General features: G+C 38.4%; 1 protein-coding gene across 1 annotated transcript; it reads left to right on the top strand.

Annotated features, from left to right (window-relative positions):
- Window positions 1-1693: 1693 nt before the first annotated feature.
- LOC131899405 (claudin-34-like) lies at window positions 1694-19726 on the top strand. Its single transcript, XM_059250847.1, has 2 exons — window positions 1694-1790; window positions 18866-19726. The coding sequence occupies exon 2, from the start codon at window positions 18894-18896 to the stop codon at window positions 19524-19526; it is 633 nt and encodes a 210-aa protein (XP_059106830.1). The 5' UTR covers window positions 1694-1790; window positions 18866-18893; the 3' UTR covers window positions 19527-19726.
- Window positions 19727-21638: the final 1912 nt, after the last annotated feature.

The following is a 21638-nucleotide window of genomic DNA, read 5'->3' as shown; positions in this document are numbered from 1 at the left end:
CTGCTTATCATAGCTTTGGCCATATATCTAGTGGCCTTCAATCACCTAAGATACCTAATGGTCAAGGGCAGAAGCATTTGAACCCCTGAGCAGCCAGGGTGCAAAGCCCCTTTAACTTCAAGGTTGCATGGTCTAAGAAAATCACTTAAAACTTCTAATCTGATATGTTCTTCCTTGTAATTGAAGATGAGACATTGTGAGATGAATGAATGTGTCAATGTGCTTGGAACCCAGGCCTTGTATAGACAATGTATGTAAGCTTTGAGTACAATTGTCCTTCTTGCAGTGAATATGATCCAGTGACTATCTGAAACTGTACATAGTGTTTTATGTAATGAAAGAATATTCATGTGTCTGGGTTGTTTTTCTATTGTGACAGGTATCCAGTAGTCAGGACAGAAGATAAGTCACCATATTATAGAACATTTAAAAAAAACTGTAACTAGACAGAGTCACTATATTAGTTTTTTTATGGGTACTGTTGTGGTTTAAATGAGAAAGGTCCCACATAGACTCATGTATGTGAACACTTGGTCCATAAATGGTGGTGCTCTTTGGGGAGGTTGTGGAGCCGTTAGGAGGTAGAGCCTCGTTGGGGGAAGTACCTCATCCACTGTAGGAGGGCTTTGAGAGTTCATAGCCTTGTGCAGTTCTAGTTCAGTCTCTCTGGGATGGAGATGAGGTCTCAGTGTCCCGACCTGTGTGCCTGCTGTCCTGTTTTCCTGACATTATGGACATTATGTTTCCATCTGGAAACAGAAGCCTGAATTATCTCTTCCTTCTACAAGTTGCCTTGGTCAAGGTATTTTATCACAGCAATAGAAAATTAACTCATACGAGTGCCTAACAAAAGCATGGTGGAACATGCCTGAAACACCAGTGCCCTGGAGTCAGAGATAGTATGTTCATAAATTCAGGGTGACTATGACCTAGATGTAGAAACTGTCTCAAAAATGAAAACAAAAATATGAAAAGTCCCCTCCTTCCCTTAAATTCTGTTCTGCCTTCATCTCTCCCTTTTCCTTTTATATTATTACAGAACCAGGACTGAGCTAATGATATAGTTTTAAAATGAGTGATTTACTAAGTAACATTTAAACATTTCCTTCAATACATTTCAACATAATGTGGACTAACTGTATCTATCATGATCTGCAGTTGAATACTGAAGGAGTTTTCTACATGCGATTTTAGGAGATTTCTCCTTTCATCCAAACTATAATCTCATTGGCTGTTCTTTACCCCTGGATCTTTGTGAACATCTCTGATGAGTTAACAAGGATCTCTCTTGGTATGTTGATGCCACATCTTCTAGTACCTGGATCTACATATGGCATTAACTCTTATAAAATGTCACCACCTCCAATGAGAGGGTTAGAAACTGTGCCTCAAATAGAAAGAAAAAGTAATGGCCAGGGATGAACCAGTCAGTTAGGTCTTGACTATGAGCAAGGAGGCACACTAGCAAACACATCCTACTCCTCAAATGCTGCCTAAGAAAACAGGACAGAAGGAATGGAAACTCTCCCATGGTTAGTCAAACTGTCATTGCTCTCATACACTAATGGCTGAAACTTGGGAGATGATCTTCCTGAGAGATGAAATTTGATGATGCAACAAAGGTCTCAGAACTGTGAAGTAGGCCAGTCACCACACAGCTGATTGTGAAGTCAGCAACCAGCATTGAAGGACACATGAGGGGAGCTGTGTTGTCTTAGCCCTGCTAATCCAGTTAGCTTCACATTTTACCACACAACTGGCCACCAGTTCACTTGGAGATAGTGTAACAGGTAAGTATAGGCTCTATCCATCTTTGTTGTGTATGTAGTTAATGTTTGTAAGTATCCTTATCAGAATTTATGACTGACATTGGAAAAGTAGGTTCATGGCTGCATGTACATTCACAGTGATGTGGAAATGTCACCACTGTTCATATTCCCCAACTGAAATGCTGTTCTGACTGAATGCCATCTATCATTTCTCACTGCCCTGGCTGCTAGCAACTGCCTCTGTGCTGTCTGCATCTGGAGGTGACTGCACCAGGGTCTGTTTTAGTGGAATCACGTGGTGGTTGATCTTTTGGGACTGGCATTTTAGTGTAATGTGTACAGGCCTCATCCATTTGCCACCCATGTGCATATTTCTCTCCTTCTCAAGTCTGTAAGTAGGAATCATATTCTATCACCTGTACAGTTAGTCCTTAATTTCACATGGTGCTATCATTCAATGTGGCCTGTATCTGTAAAAGGATCTTGTGTTGAATCAATCATTCATAGCTCTTAATAGCAACTTGAGAGGATCTGGACACTGAAGGAAATGGGATGTTGGGCAGGAAGTAGTTCCTGTGGAATGTGCCTTTGAAGATAGTACCTTGTGCCTGCTTCCTTCTCTGTCTCTGAAAATGAAGTCCAGTTTCTGCCAGTAAACTACTATTGGATATGAGCTCAGCTCTGGGATGTAGTTGATATATGCAATGATAGTCTATTGGATGAAACTTATTTTCCATTTCCCAGAAGGTATCCATTGCAAATAGCTCCTTGGTAAGCAGGGAGACCCATGTCTACCTCTCCTTCTCTGTGCTGAGAGAACGTATGGTTAGAACTTGTGTGGGCCTTGCACATGCTGTCACAGTCTCTGGGTGTCCAGGTTGCATGAGCCCTGTTGGGTGTGAAAGAAGCTGTTTCCTTGGAGTCATCCTTCACCCTTGGCTCTTAAAATCTTTCTGCTTCCTCATCCACATAGATCCCTGAAATGTGAGGGGATGGGGTTTGATAAAGATCCATTTAGTGCTGAGTGCTCCAAACTCTCTAATTCACTGGACATTGGTCAGGTTGTGGGTCTCTGTAAGAAGCTTCTCTGAAGAGGGTTCAATAATGCATTGGTCTATGGGTATAGCACTGTATCATTAGGAGTCATCTTATTGCTATTTCCTTCAGCAAAATAATAGTAGTAGGTTTGACCTATCTAGTCTAAGGTTATTGGCCACTTTAGCAGTGTGAAATATGTGTTCCCTCTTATGGAGTGAGCCTTAAGTACAATAAAAATGGTTGTTGGTTACCTCTATAACATTTGTCCAACTATTATGTCAGTGTATCTTGAAAGCAGGTCACTATTTTACATCTCAGGATTTGAAGCTGGGTGATATTGATGATTACTTTTTTCTCTGATAGTATGAAAAGTACCTTCTAGCCCAATAAATGCTAGCTAGTACAGGCGAAGCTTTCATGTTTGATGATACAAGTAAGTGATGTCTTCAGCTATAGGGTCTTGTCAGGATATGGAGAACAATCCAGAGTCTTGGCAGTTAACATGTGATGTTTGGAGATCTATGAAAAACTTTTGGTCAATGACTCAACAAAATGTAACCCATTTCTGCCACTGGATGTTTAACTTTGTGATATAAGACGTATAGTTGAGGCATTGTATCCCCTTTTATAAATGACTCTAAGTTTACATATGCATGTGTTAATGTGTATGTATGTATGTATATATTTTCCCCAGAAACTTCTACAGTAGTAGATTTCCATATAGTTTTTCAAATTTCCATTAGCTCTAGTTATCCCTCCCTATTTTCTCCCCCTTACTTTACTTGCACATCCCTCTTTTTAATCTTCCTATTCTAGTTTTCCCTTTATATCTTTGTAACACTATGCTATATTTTCCCTTCCTTTGGAGATCTCCTGCTCTCCCTTGGACCCTTAATAGCTACCTAACCATTATGGTTATTCTGATTGAAACACACATATCTAAAGCTTAAACCAAACATTCATACATAAGAGAAAATATGCAATATTTGTCTTTTGAGATCTGGGTCAACTTGCTTGAGATAATTTTTTCTAGCTCCTTAAATTTACCTGCAAACTTCATAATTTCATTTTTCTTAACAGCTAAATAATATTCTATTATGTAAATTTGCAATATATTCATGATCCATTTATCATTCAATGGATATCTAGGCTTTCTTTTTGCAATACCTGGATATTATGAAGAGAGGAGCCGTGAGCATGGAAGAGCAAGTATCAATGTAATAAGATATAGAGTTCTTTGGGTATATGCCTAAGAATGGTTTACTTGGGTATTGTGGCAGAATACTTTTCAGCTTTTTGAGGAACCTCCACTTTGATTTTCATAGTGGCTGTACCAGTTTGCTTTCTTACAATAATGAGTAAGTATTTCCCTTTCTGTACAATCTTGCCAGCATGAGCTGTCACTTTCCACTGATATTGGTCATTCTGACTGGCTAAGGTGAAATCTTAAAGTAGTTTTAATTTGAACTTTCTTTATGTCTAAGTATACTGAATACTTCTTAAGTGTTTCTCACCTATCCATGTTTCATCTTTTGAGAACTCTGATTATATCTGCATTCACTTTTTGGTTGAATCATTTCTTTTGTTGGTCAGTTTTTTTGAATTAGTTTTTTTTGTATTCTAGTTACTAACCCTCTGTCAGATGTATTGGTAAATATTTTTGCCTGTTCTGTGGGCTGTCTCTTTTCTTGAATGACTTTATCATTTGCTGTACAGAAGCTTTTTAGTTTCTTGAGGTCCCTTTTATTAATTGTTGTTCTTTAATGGTATGGTATTGCTGTCCTGTTCAGAAAGTCCTATTCATGTGTCAGTAAGTTAAAGCCTATTCCATACTTTAACCTCTATCATGTTAGGTTATTTGGTCTTATGTTGAGGTACTTGACTGATTTGGAATTGAATTTTGTGCAGGGTGACAAATATGAATTCTTTGACATACAACTATCCAGTTTGACCAGAACAATTTGTTGAAGCATCTATTGTTTCTCTAGTGTGTTCTTAGCTTCTTTGTCAAAAATCAAGTGTCTGAAAGTATGTGGGATTATGTCTGATTATTCTGTTCTACTCCATTGACCAATGTGTCTGGTTTTATACCAATTTCATGTTGTTGTTTTTTTAAATTACTGTAGCTTTGTAATACAACTTGAAATTGATACTTTTTGCAGCTCTTTTATTACTTAGGATGGTTTATGCTATCTTGGGTATTTTGTTTTTCCATTTGAAGTTGAAAACTACTTTATCAATTTCTGTGAAAAAATATGTAAGGATCTTAATGGGAATTGCACTGAATCTGTAGATTAGTTTTGGTAGGCTGGCCATTCATTTTTTTTAAATTTATTTTAGAATTTAATTTAATTTTACATATCAGCCATGGATTGCCCTGTCCTCTCTCCTCAAGCCTCCCCCACTGCCCTCCCCCAGCCCACCCCCCATTCCCATCTTCTCCAGGGCAAGGACTCCAATGGGGATTCAGCTCAGCCTGGAAGATTCAATCGAGGCAGGTCCAGTACCCTCCTCCCTTCGCCCAGGCTGAGCAAAGTGTCCCTGCATAAGCCCCAGGTTCTAAACAGCCAGCTCATGCACTAAGGACAGGTCCCGGTCCCATTGCCTGGGGGCCTCCCAATCCGTTCAAGTTAATCAACTGTCTCACTTATCCAGAGGGCCTGATCCAGTTGGGGGCTCCTCAGCTATTGGTTCATAGTTCATGTGTTTCCATTCGTTTGGCTATTTGTCCCTGTGCTTTTTGCAATCATAGTCGCAACAATTCTCGCTCATATAATCCCTCTTCTTTCTTGCTGATTGGACTCCTGGAACTCCACCTGGGGTGTGGCCGTGGATCTCTGCATCTGCTTCCATCAGTCATTGGGTGAGAGTTCTAGCATGACAATTAGGGTGTAGATCAGTTCGAGCTTTCTCTCAACCATTGCCAGTTGTCTATTGTGGAGGTATCTTTGTGGATTTCTGGGGACCTCTCTAGCACTGTGCTTCTTCCTATTCCCATGAGGTCTTCATTTATCATGGTCTCTTTTTCCTTGTTCTCCCTCTCTGTTCTTGATCCAGCTGGGATCTACCACTCCCCTAAGCTCTATTTCCCCCAACCCTTGCCCTTCATTACCCCCCCATGTCCAGTTTGCTCATGTAGATCTCATCCATTTCTCTGTCATTGGGTGATCTCTGTGTCTTTCTTAGGGTCTGTTTTCTAGGTAGCCTCACTGGAGTTGTGAGTAGCAGACTAGTCATCCTTTGTTTTACATCTAGTATCCTCCTATGAGTGAGTACATACCATGTTTGTCTTTCTGAGTCTGGGTTACCTCACTCAGGATGATTTTTTCTAGATCCAGCCATTTGCCTGCAAACCTCATGATGCCATTGTTTTTCTCTGCTGAGTAGTATTCCATTGTGTATATGTACCACATTTTATTTATCCATTCTTCAGTTGAAGGGCATCTAGGCTGTTTCCAGGTTCTGCCTATTACAAACAATGCTGATATGAACATAGCTGAGCAAGTGCCCTTGTGGTATGATTGAGCATTCCTTGGGTATATGCCAAAGAGTGGTATAGCTGGGTCTTGGGGGAGATTGATTCTCAATTTTCTAAGAAAGCACCATATTGATTTCCAAAGTGCCTGTACAAGCTTGCATTCCCACTAACAGTGGAGGAGAGTTCCCCTAGCTCCACATCCTCTCCAGCATAAGCTGTCTTCAGTGTTTTTGATTTTAGCCATTCTGACAGGTGTAAGGTGATATCAGAGTTGTTTCTATTTGCATTTCTCTGATGATTAGGGATGTTGAGCAATTCCTTAAATGTCTTTCAGTCATTTGAGCTTCTTCTGTTGAGAATTTTCTGTTTAGCTCTATAGCCCATTTATTAATTGGAGTGTTGGGCATTTTGATGTCTAATTTCTTGAGTTCCTTATATATTCTGGATATTAGCCCTCTGTCAGATGTGGGGTTGGTGAAGATTTGTTTCCATTCTGTAGGCTGTCGCTTTGTCTTGTTGACCGTGTCCTTTGCTCTTCAAAAGCTTCTCAATTTTAAGAGGTCCCATTGATTGATTGTTTCTCTCAGTGTCTGTGCTACTGGTGTTATATTTTGGAAGTGATCTCCGGTGTCAATGCGTTTAAGACTACTTCCTACTTTCTCTTCTATCAGGTTCAGAGTAACTGGATTTATGTTGAGGTCTTTGATCCACTTGGACTTAAGTTTTGTGCACAGTGCCAGGTATGGATCTATTTGCATTCTTCTACATGTTGACATCCAGTTATTCTAGCACCATTTGTTGAAGATGCTTTCTTTTTTCCATTGTACAATTGTGGCTTCTTTATCAAAAATTATATGTTCATAGGTGTGCGGATTAATGTCAGAGTCTTCAATTCGATTCCATTGGTCCACATAATGGTTTTTATGCCAGTACCGAGCTGTTTTTATTGCTGTAGCTCTATAGTAGAGCTTGAGGTCAGGGATCGTGATGCCTCCAGAGGTTGTTTTGTTGTACAGGATTCTTTTGGCTATCTTGGGTTTTTTGTTTTTCCATATGAAGTTGAGTATTATTCTTTCCAGGTCTGTGAAGAATTGTGTTGGTATTTTGATGGGGATTGCATTGAATCTGTAGATTGCTTTTGGTAAGATTGCCATTTTTACTATGTTAATCCTGCCTATCCATGAGCATGGGAGATCTTTCCATTTTCTGACATCTTCTTCAATTTCTTTTTTCAGGGACTTAAAGTTCTTGTCATATAGGTCTTTCACTTGCTTCGTTAGAATTACCCCAAGGTATTTTATATCATTTGTGGCTACTGTAAAGGGTGATGTATCTCTGATTTCCTTCTCAGCCTGTTTGTCAATTGTATATAGGAGGGCTACTGATTTTTTTGAGTTGATCTTGTATCCTCCTATGTTGCTGAAGGTGTTTATAAGCTGTATGAGTTCCTTGGTCGAATTTTTGGGGTCACTCATGTATACGATCATGTCATATGCAAATAGCAAAAGCTTGAATTTTCCCTTCTAATTTGTATCCCCTTAATCTCCTTATGTTATCTTATTGCTCTAGCTAGAACTTCAAGTACTATATTGAATAAGTATGGGGAGAGCAGACAGCCTTGCCTTCTTCTTGATTTTAGTGGAATTGCTTTGAGTTTCTCTCTATTTAATTTGATGTTTGCTCTTGACTTGGTGTAAATTGCCTTTATTATGTTTAGGTATGTTCCCTGTATTCCTGATCTCTCCTGGACTTTTATCATGAAGGGGTGTTGGATTTTGTCAAATGCCTTTTCGGCATTAGTGAGATGATCATGTGGTTTTCTTTCTTTCAGTTTGTTTATATGGTGTATTACATTGATGAACTTTCGTATGTTGAACCACCCTTGCATCCCTGGGATGAAGCCTACTTGATCATGGTGGATAATTGTTTTGATGTGTTCTTGGAGTCTTTTTGCCAGTATTGTGTACTTTTGCATCAATGTTCATGAGGGAGATCAGTCTGTAGTTCTCTTTCTTTGTTGCATCTTTGTTTGGCTTGGGAATCAGGGTAATTGTAGCCTCATTGAAGGAGTTTGGTCATGTTCCTTCTGTTTCTATTGTGTCAAACAAATTAAAGAGTATTGGTATTAACTCTTCTTTGAAGTTCTGGTAGAATTTTGCCCTGAAACCATCTGGTCCTGGGCTTTTTTCTGATTGGGAGACTTTTAATGACTGTTTCTATTTCCTTAGGGGTTATTGGACTATGTAAATAGTTTATCTGGTCTTGATTTAACTTAGGTATGTGGTACCTATCCAGAAAATTATCCATTTCTTTTAGATTTTCCAGTTTTGTGGAGTAGAGGTTTTTGTAGTATGACCTGATGATTTTCTGGATTTCCTTAGTGTTAGTTGTTATGTCTCCCTTTTCATTTCTGATTTTGTTGATTTGGATGCTCTCTCTCTGTCTTTTGGTTAGTTTGGATAAGGGCTTGTCTATATTGTTGATTTTCTCAAAGAACCAACTCTTTGTTTCATTAATTTTTTTGTATAGTTCTCTTGGTTTCTATTTTATTAATTTCAGCTCTCAATTTGATTATTTCCTGGTGTCTGTTCCTCCTGGGTGACTTTGCTTCTTCTTGTTCTAGAGCTTTCAGGTGTACTATTAAGTCACTAGTGTGAGATTTCTCCAACTTCTTTATGTGGGCATTTAGTGCTATGAATTTCCCTCTTAGCATTGCTTTCATAGTGTCCCATAAGTTTGGGTATGTGGTGTCTTCATTTTCATTGACCTCTAGGAAGTCTTTAATTTCTTTCTTTATTTCTTCCTTAACTCATTGGTGATTCAGTTGAGCATTATTCAGTTTCCATGAGATTGTAGGTTTTCTGTAGTTTTTGTTGTTGTTGAAATCTAACTTTAAACCATGGTGGTCTGATAGAATACAGGAGGTTATTCCAATTGTTTTGTATCTATTGAGATTTGCTTTGTGGCCAAGTATGTGGTCGATTTTAGAGAAGGTTCCATGGGGTGCTGAGAAGAAGGTATATTCATTTTTGTTAGGATGGAATGTTCTGTAGATATTGATTAAGTCCATTTGAGTCATAACATCAGTTAAGTCCTTTATTTCTCTGTTAAGTTTCGATTTGGCAGGTCTGTCCAGTGGTGAAAGTGGGGTGTTGAAGTCTCCCACTATTGATGTGTGGGGTTTTATATGTGATTTAAGCTTTAGTAATGTTTCTTTTACATATGTGGATGCCCTTGTGTTTGGGGCATAAATGTTCAGAATTGAAACTTCATCTTGGTGGATCTTTCCTGTGATGAGTATGTAATGCCCTTCTTGATCTCTTTTGATTGATTTTAGTTTGAAGTCTATTTTGCTGGATATTGGGATGGCTACACCAACTTGCTTCTTAAGACTATGAGATCCTCTTTTGTATCCATTCTGTAAGCCTGTGTCTTTTTATAGGTGAATTAAGTCCATTGATATTAAGGGATATTAATGACCAGTAATTGTTCATTCCTGTTATTTTTTGGTGGTAGTGTGTGTGTACTTCTCTTCTTTGGGGTTTACTGTTGTGGTGTTATCTATTGTCTGTGTTTTCAAGGGTGTATCTGACTTCCTTAGGTTGGAATTTTCCTTCTAGTGCTTTCTGTAGGGCTGGGTTTGTGGATAAGTGTTGTTTACATCTGGCCTTGTCTTGGAATGTCTTATTCACTCTGTCTATGATGATTGAAAGTTTTGCTGGGTATATTTGTCTAGGCTGGCGTCCATGGTTTCTTAGTGTCTGCGTTACATCTGTTCAGGTACTTCTGGCTTTCAAAGTCTCCATTGAGAAATCGGGTGTTATTCTGATGGGTTTGCCTTTATAAGTCACAGGCCTTTTTCCTTTGCTGCTCTTAATAATCTTTCTTATTCTGTACATTTAGTTGTTTAATTATTATGTGACAAGGGGACTTTTTGGGGAGTCTACTCTGTTTGGTGTTTTATAGGCTTCTTGTATCTTCATAGGCATTTCCTTCTTTAAGTTGGGAAAGTTTTCTTCTATAATCTTGTTGAAAATATTTTCTGTGCCTTTGAGTTGGTATTCTTCTCCTTCCTCTATCCCTATTTTTCATAGGTTTGGTCTTTTCATGGTGTCCCAGATATCTTGGACATTTTTGTATTATAATTTTTTTGGCATTGGTATTTTCTTTGACTTATGAATCAATTTCCTCTACTGTATCCTCTACTCCAGAGATCCTCTATTCCATCTCTTGTATTCTATTGGTTATGCTTGCATCTGTGTTTCCTGTTTGTTTTCTCAGATTTTCTATTTCTGGCATTCCCTCTGTTTGTGTCTTCTTCATTTTTTTCTATTTCCCTTTCAGGTCTTGGACTGTTTCCCTCATCTTTTTCATGGTTTTCTTTCAGGGATTTATTGTTTTCTTCTGCTTTATTTGTCTTTTCCTCAAGTTTTTATAGCGTTCTTCCCTTTTTTGTTTGACATTTCATGTTCTTTATTGATTTCCTCCACTTTTTTGTTTATCCTTTCCTCCGTTTCATTTTTGATTTCTTCTTTAAAAGCCTCTAGCATCTTCATGATGTTGTTCTTAAGGTTGCTTTTTGTCTGCTTCTTCCATTTTGTGATGTTCAGGTCTTGCTGTTGGAGAAGGGCTAGGTTCTGGTGATGCTGTATTGCTCTTTATTTTGTTGTATGTACTTTGCCTTGACTTCTGCCCATCTCCTCGTGGATTTGTTCTTGGTCTTATCAGCGCTCTTGGTCCAGACTGAGCTGACAGATTTGGCATTTCAGGAAGCCTCTCTTGTTCCAATGAGAGGTGGTGGATTCTGCTTCTCAGAAAGCCACTCTTGGTCTAATCAGGGCTCACAGATTCCCTGTCTCCTGAGTTTACTCTTGGTCCAATGTCGATTCTTTGTCCAATGAGAGCTCTCTGTTTCTCTGGGCTGGGTAGGAGCTCTCTGGGCTAGATGGGAGCTCTCTGTGCCTGATGAGAGCTCTCCGGGTCAGATGGGATCTCTCTGGGCCAGATGGGAGCTCTCTGGGCCAGATGGGACCTCTGGGCCAGATGGGAGCTGGGGGCTGGTCACCAAGTCTCAGGAAGTGGCGGGGGTCTTGGGCAGATGGGTGTGGGGGCAAGGTGTGTAGATTGCAGGGTCTGCCAGGGAGGGTGGTCTTGGAGAAAGGGAACCTTCCTGTGGGGGCCCGGCTGATGGCCAGAAACTGGGGCCAAGTTGGGCAGGTCTTCCCCAAGAATGGCTGGTGCCCAGGGATGGGACCTAGGGGTAGGCCTCCCTGGGTATGACCCCAGACACTCACCTCTGGTCAGGATGGGAACTCAGGCTGGCCATTCTTACAATATTAATCCTACTGATTCATGAGCGTGGGAGGACTTTTCATCTTTGGAATAATTCAAAGTATCATTAATTGCCTATGATATGATTTTATATGTAAAATTTTTTAAAGACTCCACCAGGAAACTTCTTCAACTGAAAAGCAATTTCAGCACAGTAGCAGGATGCAAAATTAACACACAAAAATCAGTAACCCTTTTATATGCAAATTAATAAGCTCAAAAACTTTCTTGCAATATCTGTAACTAAATAAATGCAAGGCTTGTATAATAAAAACTTTAAGATATTGAAGAAAGAAATTGAAGAAGTCAAAAAGCATTTTATCATTGTTTCTATTTCCTTATTTATGTACCTGTTTAAATTGTTGATCCCTTCTTGGCTTAACTTTGGTGGTTTGGATGCATCTAGAAACTCATCCATTTCTTTTAGGTTTTATAACTTTATAGAATATAATTTTTTATTTTTTCCCTTATTGTGAATTTCTTTGAGGTCAGTCATTTTCCCTTTTAGCTCTGAATCTCTTCATTTGATTCATTTGGTAATAATTGTGCCAGTAGTCTGTAATTCTTGTTTATCTTCTCAAAGAACCAGCTCTCAAATTTATTGATCTTCTATTTTTGCAGGAGATTTGTTTGTGTTTTCACTCTGAGACTGCCAACGGAGTGGACTATAGAGTTTTCTGGTGCACTCAGAGGAAGATAGCAGACATCATTATTCTTACTTCCCTCTCTCCAAGCAGTCCCATAAATCCATCATTGCTTTCTTTCAAATACACAGCCCCTTTTTCATTAATCATTGTTACATGTAAATGTATATACATATACATTCCTAAATACAACCTGCTCAGTCTGTATAATGTTACTTGTATGTGTCGTTTTACTGCTGAACATTTGGTGTTGGATAGCCAATTGGTGTGCTCTTTCCTGGGTAAGACTCTTTTACAGCTTTCAGCATTCCTCTGTTGTCTGTAGTTTTCTGTGTAGGGTTGAGCCTGGTGAGCTTTCTTTATCCACTTGGTCATATCTATGATTGTAGAACTTGTTCTGTCCATGTTAAGGCAGTCATGTTGGTGAGACTTTATATGCGGGGATTTTGACATTACTAGGAGACATAGTCTCACAGCAAACTGTATTCCTCTAGCTCCTACAATCTTTCATCTCCATTTTCCACAATGTTCCCCAAGACTTAGATGTGGGAGGTATTCTGTAGATCTATCCGGTGGGACTGGGCCACATAACCATGAATTTTGATTGGTTGTGGACTTCTGTAGTTGTTTTCATCTGTTGTAAAGAGAAGCTTTCTTGATGAGTGGTGAGATGAGAAATACACTTATCTGAGGGTATAATGACAAATATTTAGAAAGCAGTTAGAGATTACGCTGTTTTAATTAAGTATTAGTTGCAGGTTCTCCTTCAAGATCTAGTGACTTCACTAGACCTGGGTAGTTAGCTAGGTTTCCTGTACCAGACATGGTCTGCCTTTCGTAAGTGGGTTTTAAGTCCAATTAGAGAGCAGTTGGTTACTAGCAAATTATGTGTGCCACTACTACAAACTTAGGCTTATCTCGCCATGGTGGTTATTGTTGTGGTTCATAGGCATTATAGCTGGGTAGGACTGTTTGTTTCCTCCATCCTCTGGAAGCTTGCACAGCTCCTTCTAGTATCATTAAAGTAATTCTCAGGGAGAAGGCATTCAGGTCAGTTCCAGCTCAGAAGTCTCTATTCCCTGAATCTGAAGTACATGATGTGTGTGGGGCAATCAAGGACAATTTACAATAGTCTGTTTTGGTATTCTCCTGGACAGCCTAGAACCACAACTCAAAACAAGGCTCATGCATCATTTTGTGAGTTTTGTTAGATCATTTTTGACTATTGGAAGGAGCAATAATAGTTCAAAAGAGAAAATTTCCATTAAACATGGTACATATATTTATATAGTTAATGTGTTTTATAGGTTATTAAAGTTTTTATAAGATAATAGTATGATTCCTTATGATTTTTCCGAACTTTTTACTGTTCCTTTATTTCCTCCCTCTTTCTGTTTTTCTGTCCCTCACCCCTCCCTAATTAGGACTGCCCCTTTCCCATTTCCCAGATCAAATGATCACCTGTATCCTGTTATTGCCCTCTCTATTGCTACCACACTGAATAACCCAGCTAAGGAATCTTTTGACCTTCCTGGTTAAGGAAGTTAATTCAGGATATGTATTCATATCTAAAGATTTGAGGCTGGAGAACGAGTGATGTTTGGCTTCCTGAGTCTAGGTTACCCCACTCAATATGATTTTTTCTATTTTCACCCACTTACCTGAAAAGTTCATTATTTTCTTTTTCTTTATAATTGAGTAGTATTCCCTAGTGTACTTATGTATCATTATCAACTTGTTGGTTGAAGGACATTTATGTTGTTTCCATTTCCTGGCTGTTGTGAAAAGAACTGCAATGAATGTGGCTACACAAGTATCTGTGAAGTAGGATGTCTTGTCCTTTGTGCATATGTCAAGGAATGATATAGTTTGGTCATATGATAGATTTATTTTTACCTTTCTAAGAATCCTACACATTGATTTGAATAGTAACTGTAGCAGTGTATAATCCTATGTTAGAGTGAATGAAGACTCCCTTTCCCCCACATCTACTTCAGTGTTTGTTTTCTGTTGTTTTGCTGATATTTGCATTCTAACTGGGGTAAAATGAAATATTAAAGTTCTGATTTTGATTTGCATTTCCCAATTTCTAGGGATGACGAACTTTTTTATCTTTTTTTCTCCCTTTGTGAACTCTCTGTTCAGGTCTGAGGCTCAATTAATTGAATGGGTTGGGTTTTGTTTTTGTTTTTGAATCTTTGATTTTTTTATTTCTTTATATTTTCTGGATATTAACCTTGTAAAAGGTACATATATGATAAATATTCTCTCCCAACTTGTTGACTTCCTCTTAAATCTGTTTATTGCTAGTTTAGCTTTGAAGAACCTTTTTACTGTTTTCCTCCTTTTTTCTTATTTTTCACACACACACACTATATATATATATACATATATATGTATATATATATAATGTGTGTTTACCTCCCCAACTCCTCACAGATACTACCCACCTCCTTACAAACCTACTTTATGTTCTCTCTCTCTCTCCTCTCTCTCAAAAGAAAACAAGAAACAAAACCCATAGAAACAAAAAATCAAAACAATCAAAGGAACAGTAAGACAAAAAAAATGACAAACCACAGCAATATGAAACAAATGCTTGCCTCATTCAGCCTTGATATGAGGGTTTGTGCCTAGTCTTATTGTAACTTGTTATGCCATGTTTGGTTGACATATCTGAGATGACTACTTTACAAAGGGAAATGTAGGAGGAGTGGATCTAGGGGAGAGGGGAAATGGGTGGGCAGAGACTAGGAGGAAGATGAAGAGAGGAAACTGTCATTGGGATGCGTATGAGAGAAGAATAAAAAAGGCAAAAAAGAGACTGAAAGTCACTATAGTTTGGGGTTATATGATTAGTAATAATTACTATGGTGGTTTGAATGAAAATGCCTCCCATAAGTTCATGTGTTTGAATTCTTGGTCTCCAGTTGTTGGAACTGTTTGGGAAATATTATGTATTGGTCTTATTTGAGGCGGTATGTCACTGGGATTGTCTTTGAGATTTAAAAAGCCTTATGTCCTTCCCAGTTAGCTCTTTCTGCCTCATGGTTAGGTCTCAAGATGTGAGCTCTCAGCTACTCACCAGCACCATGCCTACCTACCTGCAGCCATGATGATTATGGAGTTTAGCTCTTGGAAACTGTAAGCCTCAAATTAAACTGTTTTATAGACAAAGAAAAACAAGTGCTATCTGTAATTTATACCAGGGTTTTACTTTTATGAAGTCCCACTGGTCATTTGTTGGCCTTAATTCTTGGGCAAATTGAGTACCATTCAGAAAGTCCTTTCCTACAACTATAGTATGTGGGGCACTGCATATGTTTTCTTCTAACAGTTTCAGTGTTTCAGGTTTCATGATCAGGTTTTGATCCATTTGGAATTACTTTTTGTTCTGGGTTATAGAGATGAGTTTAATTTCATTCTTCTACATGTGAACACTCAATTTTCCCAAAAACATTTCTTGAAAATGTTTTCTTTTCTCTTGCTTATGTTTGTGGCATCTTTGTCAAATATTAAATGGCTGAAGTTACATGTAGTCATGGTTGGGTCTTCCATTTAGTTCCATTTATCTACCTGTCAGTTCTTGTGTCAGTATCATAAAGTTTTTATTACTACAACTCTGTCATGTATCTTTTTTCTCCTTTTTTTATTAAGAGATTTTCTATTCATTTTACATATCTACTTTATTACTGAGACCTATGTTAATAGTGATCACTATGTTGTTGGTATTTATGTTGTTTGTTTCTTCAGTGGTACATTTAAAAAAATATGGACTTGATTTCTTTTCACATCCACTCTGCTTATTCTTCTCTTCAGTCCAAAATACAGCTCCTGATGTTTTCTTTAGGTTTGGTTTGTTGGATATGAAATTGTTTAGGGGATTTATATCATGGAAAGTTTTTCTGTCACAGTGGCAGATAGTTTTGTCTGGTATATTAGTCTTATATTAGTCTAGGCTTTTCCATCTTTTAGGAGTTAAATGCATTGTTCCAGGCTCTTCTCAATTTCAAGGTTGCCATCAGGAAGTCAGCTGTTATGCTGATGAGTTTTTCTTCATATGTGACTTGTAGTTTCTCCCATGCAGGTTTCAATACACTTTCTTTGTTATATATACTTAGTGTTTTATCTATGATATGCTATGGGATCTTCCTTTCTATTCTTGTCTATTTGGTGTTCCGTGTGCTTCTGTATCTGCATGGGTGTGCCTTACCTTAGTTTGGGGAAGTTTCCTTCTACGATCTTCTTGAAGATCACCTGGTCTATGCTGTTGACTTGGGAATCTTCTCCCTCACATATGTGTATAATTTGAAAGTTTGGCTTTTCATGATGTCCCACATTACTTGTTTGTTCCTTCCCTGTGTTTTTGTAAAATTTTCATATCCATTGCTTGCTTGGTCTAGATCCTCTACTTTAGCTCTGAGACCTGATGTTCTATCTTCTGCTAGAGTCATTCTACTTACAAGGCTTTCCTCTGAGTTCTCTACTTTAGTTATTGGGTTTTTATTTTAGCTGGAGTTCTCCTCAATATTTCTATCTCCTGGTTGAATTCTGTTCTGAAGTCCGAGGATGTCTTTGCTGTTTCCATCAACCTTATATTTGCATGTTATGGGCATCACTCAGGTGTTTATTCTCCTTCAGTTCTGTCTCCTTAACTTCATTGAGCTGTTTCTTTGTGTCTTCTTACATTCCTTGAATTCTTTACTGAAGCATATGATTATTGATTTAAATTATGTGCTCTTGTCCTAGGGCTCATCTATATATTCTCATTAGCAAACACTTGTACAGGTCTGGTAGATTTTGGAGAGAAGACACTAGCTTGATCTTTCATATTGATTGTATTTTTGCAATGAGATCTGGGCATATGGATTCATTCTGTTAGTTGCTTTTCTCATCTTATATGCACAGAGCAGATTAGGTCAGAAGAGAGAATGTGTGGGCATAGTGGTCCTAGAGGTTGGAAATGGCTAGGGATGAATGCAGTCTACTGGAAACAGTGGACTGGGTTGCTGTATAGGATGTCCCTCCTGGTCCAGGCCTTGAATATGGATGTAGGTCTGACTGAATGGAAAAGTTGGAGGTGGTGTGGGAGGGAACTTCTCGATGGGAGGAAGGCAGAGTGGTTTCTGGCAGAAGAGTAGAGGTTGTTTTACATGCAGACATTTGTGGTTGGACTAGGCTTGGCCATAGTTGTGGGTCTCGGGAGAGATCTGGTTGTTGGAAAGTCTATATGTCAGGGGAAGGTCAAGGAGACTCACTTGGTTAGACCTGGAGAAAGGTGAGTGAGATCTGTCTGGGTTGAGAGGTTGGATGCTGTGTCTCTGAAGTATCCTTCTTTGTTTCCTTTTATTTATTTTATTTCGTAGTCTGTTTTGTCTAAAATTAGGGCAGAGAAAACTGTTCTTTTACTATTCCTATTTGCTTAGGATACTTTGTTCATCCTTTCAATTTAAGGTGGCTCCTAACTTTCAAGGTGAGTTCCTTGTAGACTACACAAAGATAGCTCTTGTTTCTTTATCCAACTTGAGTCTTTTGATTGGGAAGTAGAGACCACTAGTACTTAAAGTTATTATTGAAAAGTATTGTTAGTTGCAGTCATTTTGTGATTTTGATATTTGTGTTCTTAGTTGTAGACTATGTTTCAGTTATTATAACTTCATTTGCTTTCTTTCTACAGTATATTTTCTATTCTTAATCATTTCTTCAATTTAGTAAATTCTTAAATACACACTAGACACCATATTACACAAACTCAATCCTGTTCCTTAGGATAAAACCAAGGGAAGTGAGAATGTACATCAACATAAGTTAATAAGCTATACATACATACACACACAGGTATATATACATGATATCCTCATGCACAATGCACAGGGCACCATTCATAATAGGTAAAACTCAGTATTAATCCAGATATAGAAACTCAATGATTGATCAGAGAAAGCATGGGTCATCCATACAATGAGAAACTAGTCAGTATAGAAGTTGACAATCTTCTCATACTGGCTGTAGCATTGATAGATTTTGAAAATCTGACGTTAGTTAGCTGATGTGGTGGTTCCTGCCTCTAATACCAACAGCTGAAAAGGAGAGGGAGCAATATTGCCTCTAGCTGAAGGTCGGCCTGGGATACATAGCCGTACAGTGTCACAAAAAAATGAACAGTTAAATGTGCTGAGTCAAAAGTAACACAGCTTGAATGTATGACTACACTTCTATCTTTAAGGTTGGCATGGAACTCCATGATATGGATAATGCATAAATTATCCACTGTTGTGCTTCAGTTGGCTTTCTATTTTCAGTATGAAATTTCATGCTATGATGACAATCTGGATGGTTAAATATTTGGGGCCAAACTTCACTGTGAGTCTGTAATCAGTGGGAAAAGAAAAATTTTAGGTGGTGTGTGGATTATCAACCTACTAATAAACGTTGTCACAGAGCCAGCCCCTCTGAGTTTGATCAGAACACACTCCTTGCAGGAGATTTCCTGGTCAAAGGCTCACCTGCTCAACATAACCCTTCTCTCCTGGTACTGCCCCAACAGGGGGCAATCTCCCAGGCCTGAAGAGCCCATCCTCATGATGTCCTGTGTTTCTTTGCAGTTTCCAGGTGTTCAGTGTCACCGTTAAAATGGTCAGAAAGCGTGCCAGCCGGCAGCTAGGAGGCTTTGTTGCTGCCATCCTAGCATGGATCCTTTGTAGCGCCTCTATGGCCCTCCCTCATTGGCGAGTGTGGGGTTTTCGAGAGCCCATGGATTCCAAGCCCAGAATGACTTTAGTGGGGATGTGGATGACCTGCGTTTACCACCAGGAAAACCTTTCCAACATTTTCAGAGTGTGTTACCCATATACCTACCAGGATACCTTCATTCCTTTGGATATTCGAATTGCTCAACACCTGTTACTTCTCTCCAGCTTTCTCGGCATGGTTGCGACAGTTTCCATCATTGTTGTTCTTTCGAATATTTACTCAGGGAAAACCCGGAAGAAAGTCTCCTACAATCCATTCTTCTTTTCAGGGGTTCTGAACATCATTGCTGGCAGCTTTGTCTTCCTTTCCGTCTTGTACAACTATTTAGCCATCATTCACAAGGACAGGATTGCCTTCCCCCCATATTTCCACACACCATCCTTCCCAGATACCCAGAGAGTTGGCACTGCACTGACAATGGCAACTCTTTCTTCCTTCTTATTTCTAGTGGGTGGCACAATTTACCTTACTTTCACTTTTCCCCGGCGTTCCCATGTACATTCTAATATTTAAATGTAAATTTCCAACTTACAGACTTGAAAATCCAAAACTACAAGAAGTAATCACAAATATTCTTCAGATATCTACCTAAAATTTCCAGATTCAGAGCATGCTAAAGTTGGACAAGTGGCCTCCATTTCCTGTTTGGGTTGCTTAATATTTCATTGATTGGCTTATGGATTTTCATCAAATAAAAACTTGCTTACTTGGTATTATGAGTTCTGGATTTTAATTACTGTTGTTGAAAGTAAATAATCAAGGAACATAGTAGATATGAAAATGAGTGTCAAAATATATTGACCCTTTACATCATCCTCTAAATCCATAAAAATTAAAAAAGTCCCATTTCCCATGCTATAAAATTTGCAACTCTCCACCAGATGAAATTTCTCAAACTATGTTACAGATTGTTATAAGGAATCTCCACAATGCTTTTGTCAAAATACCTGTGAAATTATTCCCCCATATTTCCTTGCTCCTTCATTTAGTCCTTTAAATAGTTTTTTCTTTTCCTAAAATTTTAAAATTTGAGGCATCTCATCTCATCTTTTATTCTCCTTGTACTCCAATTTTATTATATACTAAATATTTTCAGACTATCCTATACCTAATTAACTTAACAAGTATTCCCTGATATAGTTCCATACATTTTTATGCACTTCCTTGTTATGAGACATTTCCTAGGGAAATATAACAGAAAAAAATTACTCATCATCAACAACAAAACAATGAAATAATTCTAGCTAGGTGTAACTTGGATGGAGTGGGATAACTTGAGGGACTCCCCAAGGAAAGCTCCATACTAAATTCTTAAAAAAAGAGGTCATTTTGTCTGGGAGTCCAGGGTCTAGTTCATAGTGACAAAGACGTCATGGTAGCAGGATCTTGAGATTGCTGATTACATTGTAATCACAGTTAGAAGACAGATAGAGGTAAATGCTGTTTGACTTGCTTTCCCCTTTTCATCCAGTTCATGACCCAAGGCCAGGAAAGGTACTGCCTAACTTTAGGGCAGGACTTCCCACTTCAACTCACCTATTTAAAATAACGCCATACAAGCATTCCCAGAGGCTAATGAAAACTACATAATGTCTCACAAGTGTGCCCAGAAACTTATTATGTGTAATTCTGGATTCTGTGAAATTAACAGTGAGCATAAACTACAACATTCTATTAATGTCAACACTATAGTGAGTAAATCAGCCTGACTTTACTGACAAGCCCCTAGAAATCCAGAGGAAATGTCGTTAAACAATAGGAACAGTTACACTGTAAATGTAGAAAATAAGGATATACAATGGTTATCCATAAAATGATAATTGAAGGTTCTCTACTATTCCCTTCCATTTTCAATCCAAAAGGCCAAAAATATCCCTAACAAGGGTAATGATTTAGGGGAAAAGAAATAGAATTTTATCAACCATTATTTCAACTATGTACTTAAGGGACCTATACGTTCATTATGCCTTCAGGAGTGAGCAAAGATTCTTCCAGAAAACTAAAAAGTAAGTTCTTAATCTATTGTAGGATATCAAACACCTCAATCAAGTGATATACTCATTCAATGTGTCTTAATAAGGATTTCTATTGCAGAAATAAAACACTATGACCAAAAGAAATTTAAGGCATGGGAAAGGATTTATTTTTTTTTTAGGTAGCCTATCATACAGGGAAATCAGGGCAGGAACCTAGAGACAGCAACTGATGCATCCATTGTGACTGGGCTCTGAATATTTATTTGGTTGTGGTTTTCTGTAGTTGTCTCTGCGGCAAAGAGAAGTTTCCTCCATGAGGGGTGAAATCTACAGTTACCTGTGGGTATAAGGAGAAATGTTTATAGATTGTTGTGAGGGATTATGCTGGTTTAGTAAATTAGTGATCATAGATTCTCCTCCAATAACCATGATGTCAATAGCACTCGTTAGTTATGTTTCTAGTACTAGGCACAGCATTCATCTGTTGAGCAGGTCTTTAGTATAATTAGAGAGCCATTGGTTACAGCCTCTGAGCATGTTTGGGATTTTCTGTTGCAGCCTCTCTGTAGCAAACAACACAGGCATTTGGGCTCTAAATGTGGGGGTTGGCTACTTTTGCACATTCCCCCATGCAGATGGCTGGCTGTTT

The sequence above is a fragment of the Peromyscus eremicus genome, chromosome X, assembly GCF_949786415.1.
Source record: "Peromyscus eremicus chromosome X, PerEre_H2_v1, whole genome shotgun sequence".
NCBI classification, from domain to species: Eukaryota; Metazoa; Chordata; class Mammalia; order Rodentia; family Cricetidae; genus Peromyscus; species Peromyscus eremicus.
The sequence above is the reverse complement of the archived record's forward strand: the minus strand, read 5'-3'. Positions and strand labels throughout refer to the sequence as shown.

Excerpts from the sequence above, each read along its gene's own strand:
- LOC131899405 (XM_059250847.1), top strand. The coding sequence starts at position 18,894 with ATGGTCAGAAAGCGTGCCAGCCGGCAGCTAGGAGGCTTTGTTGCTGCC.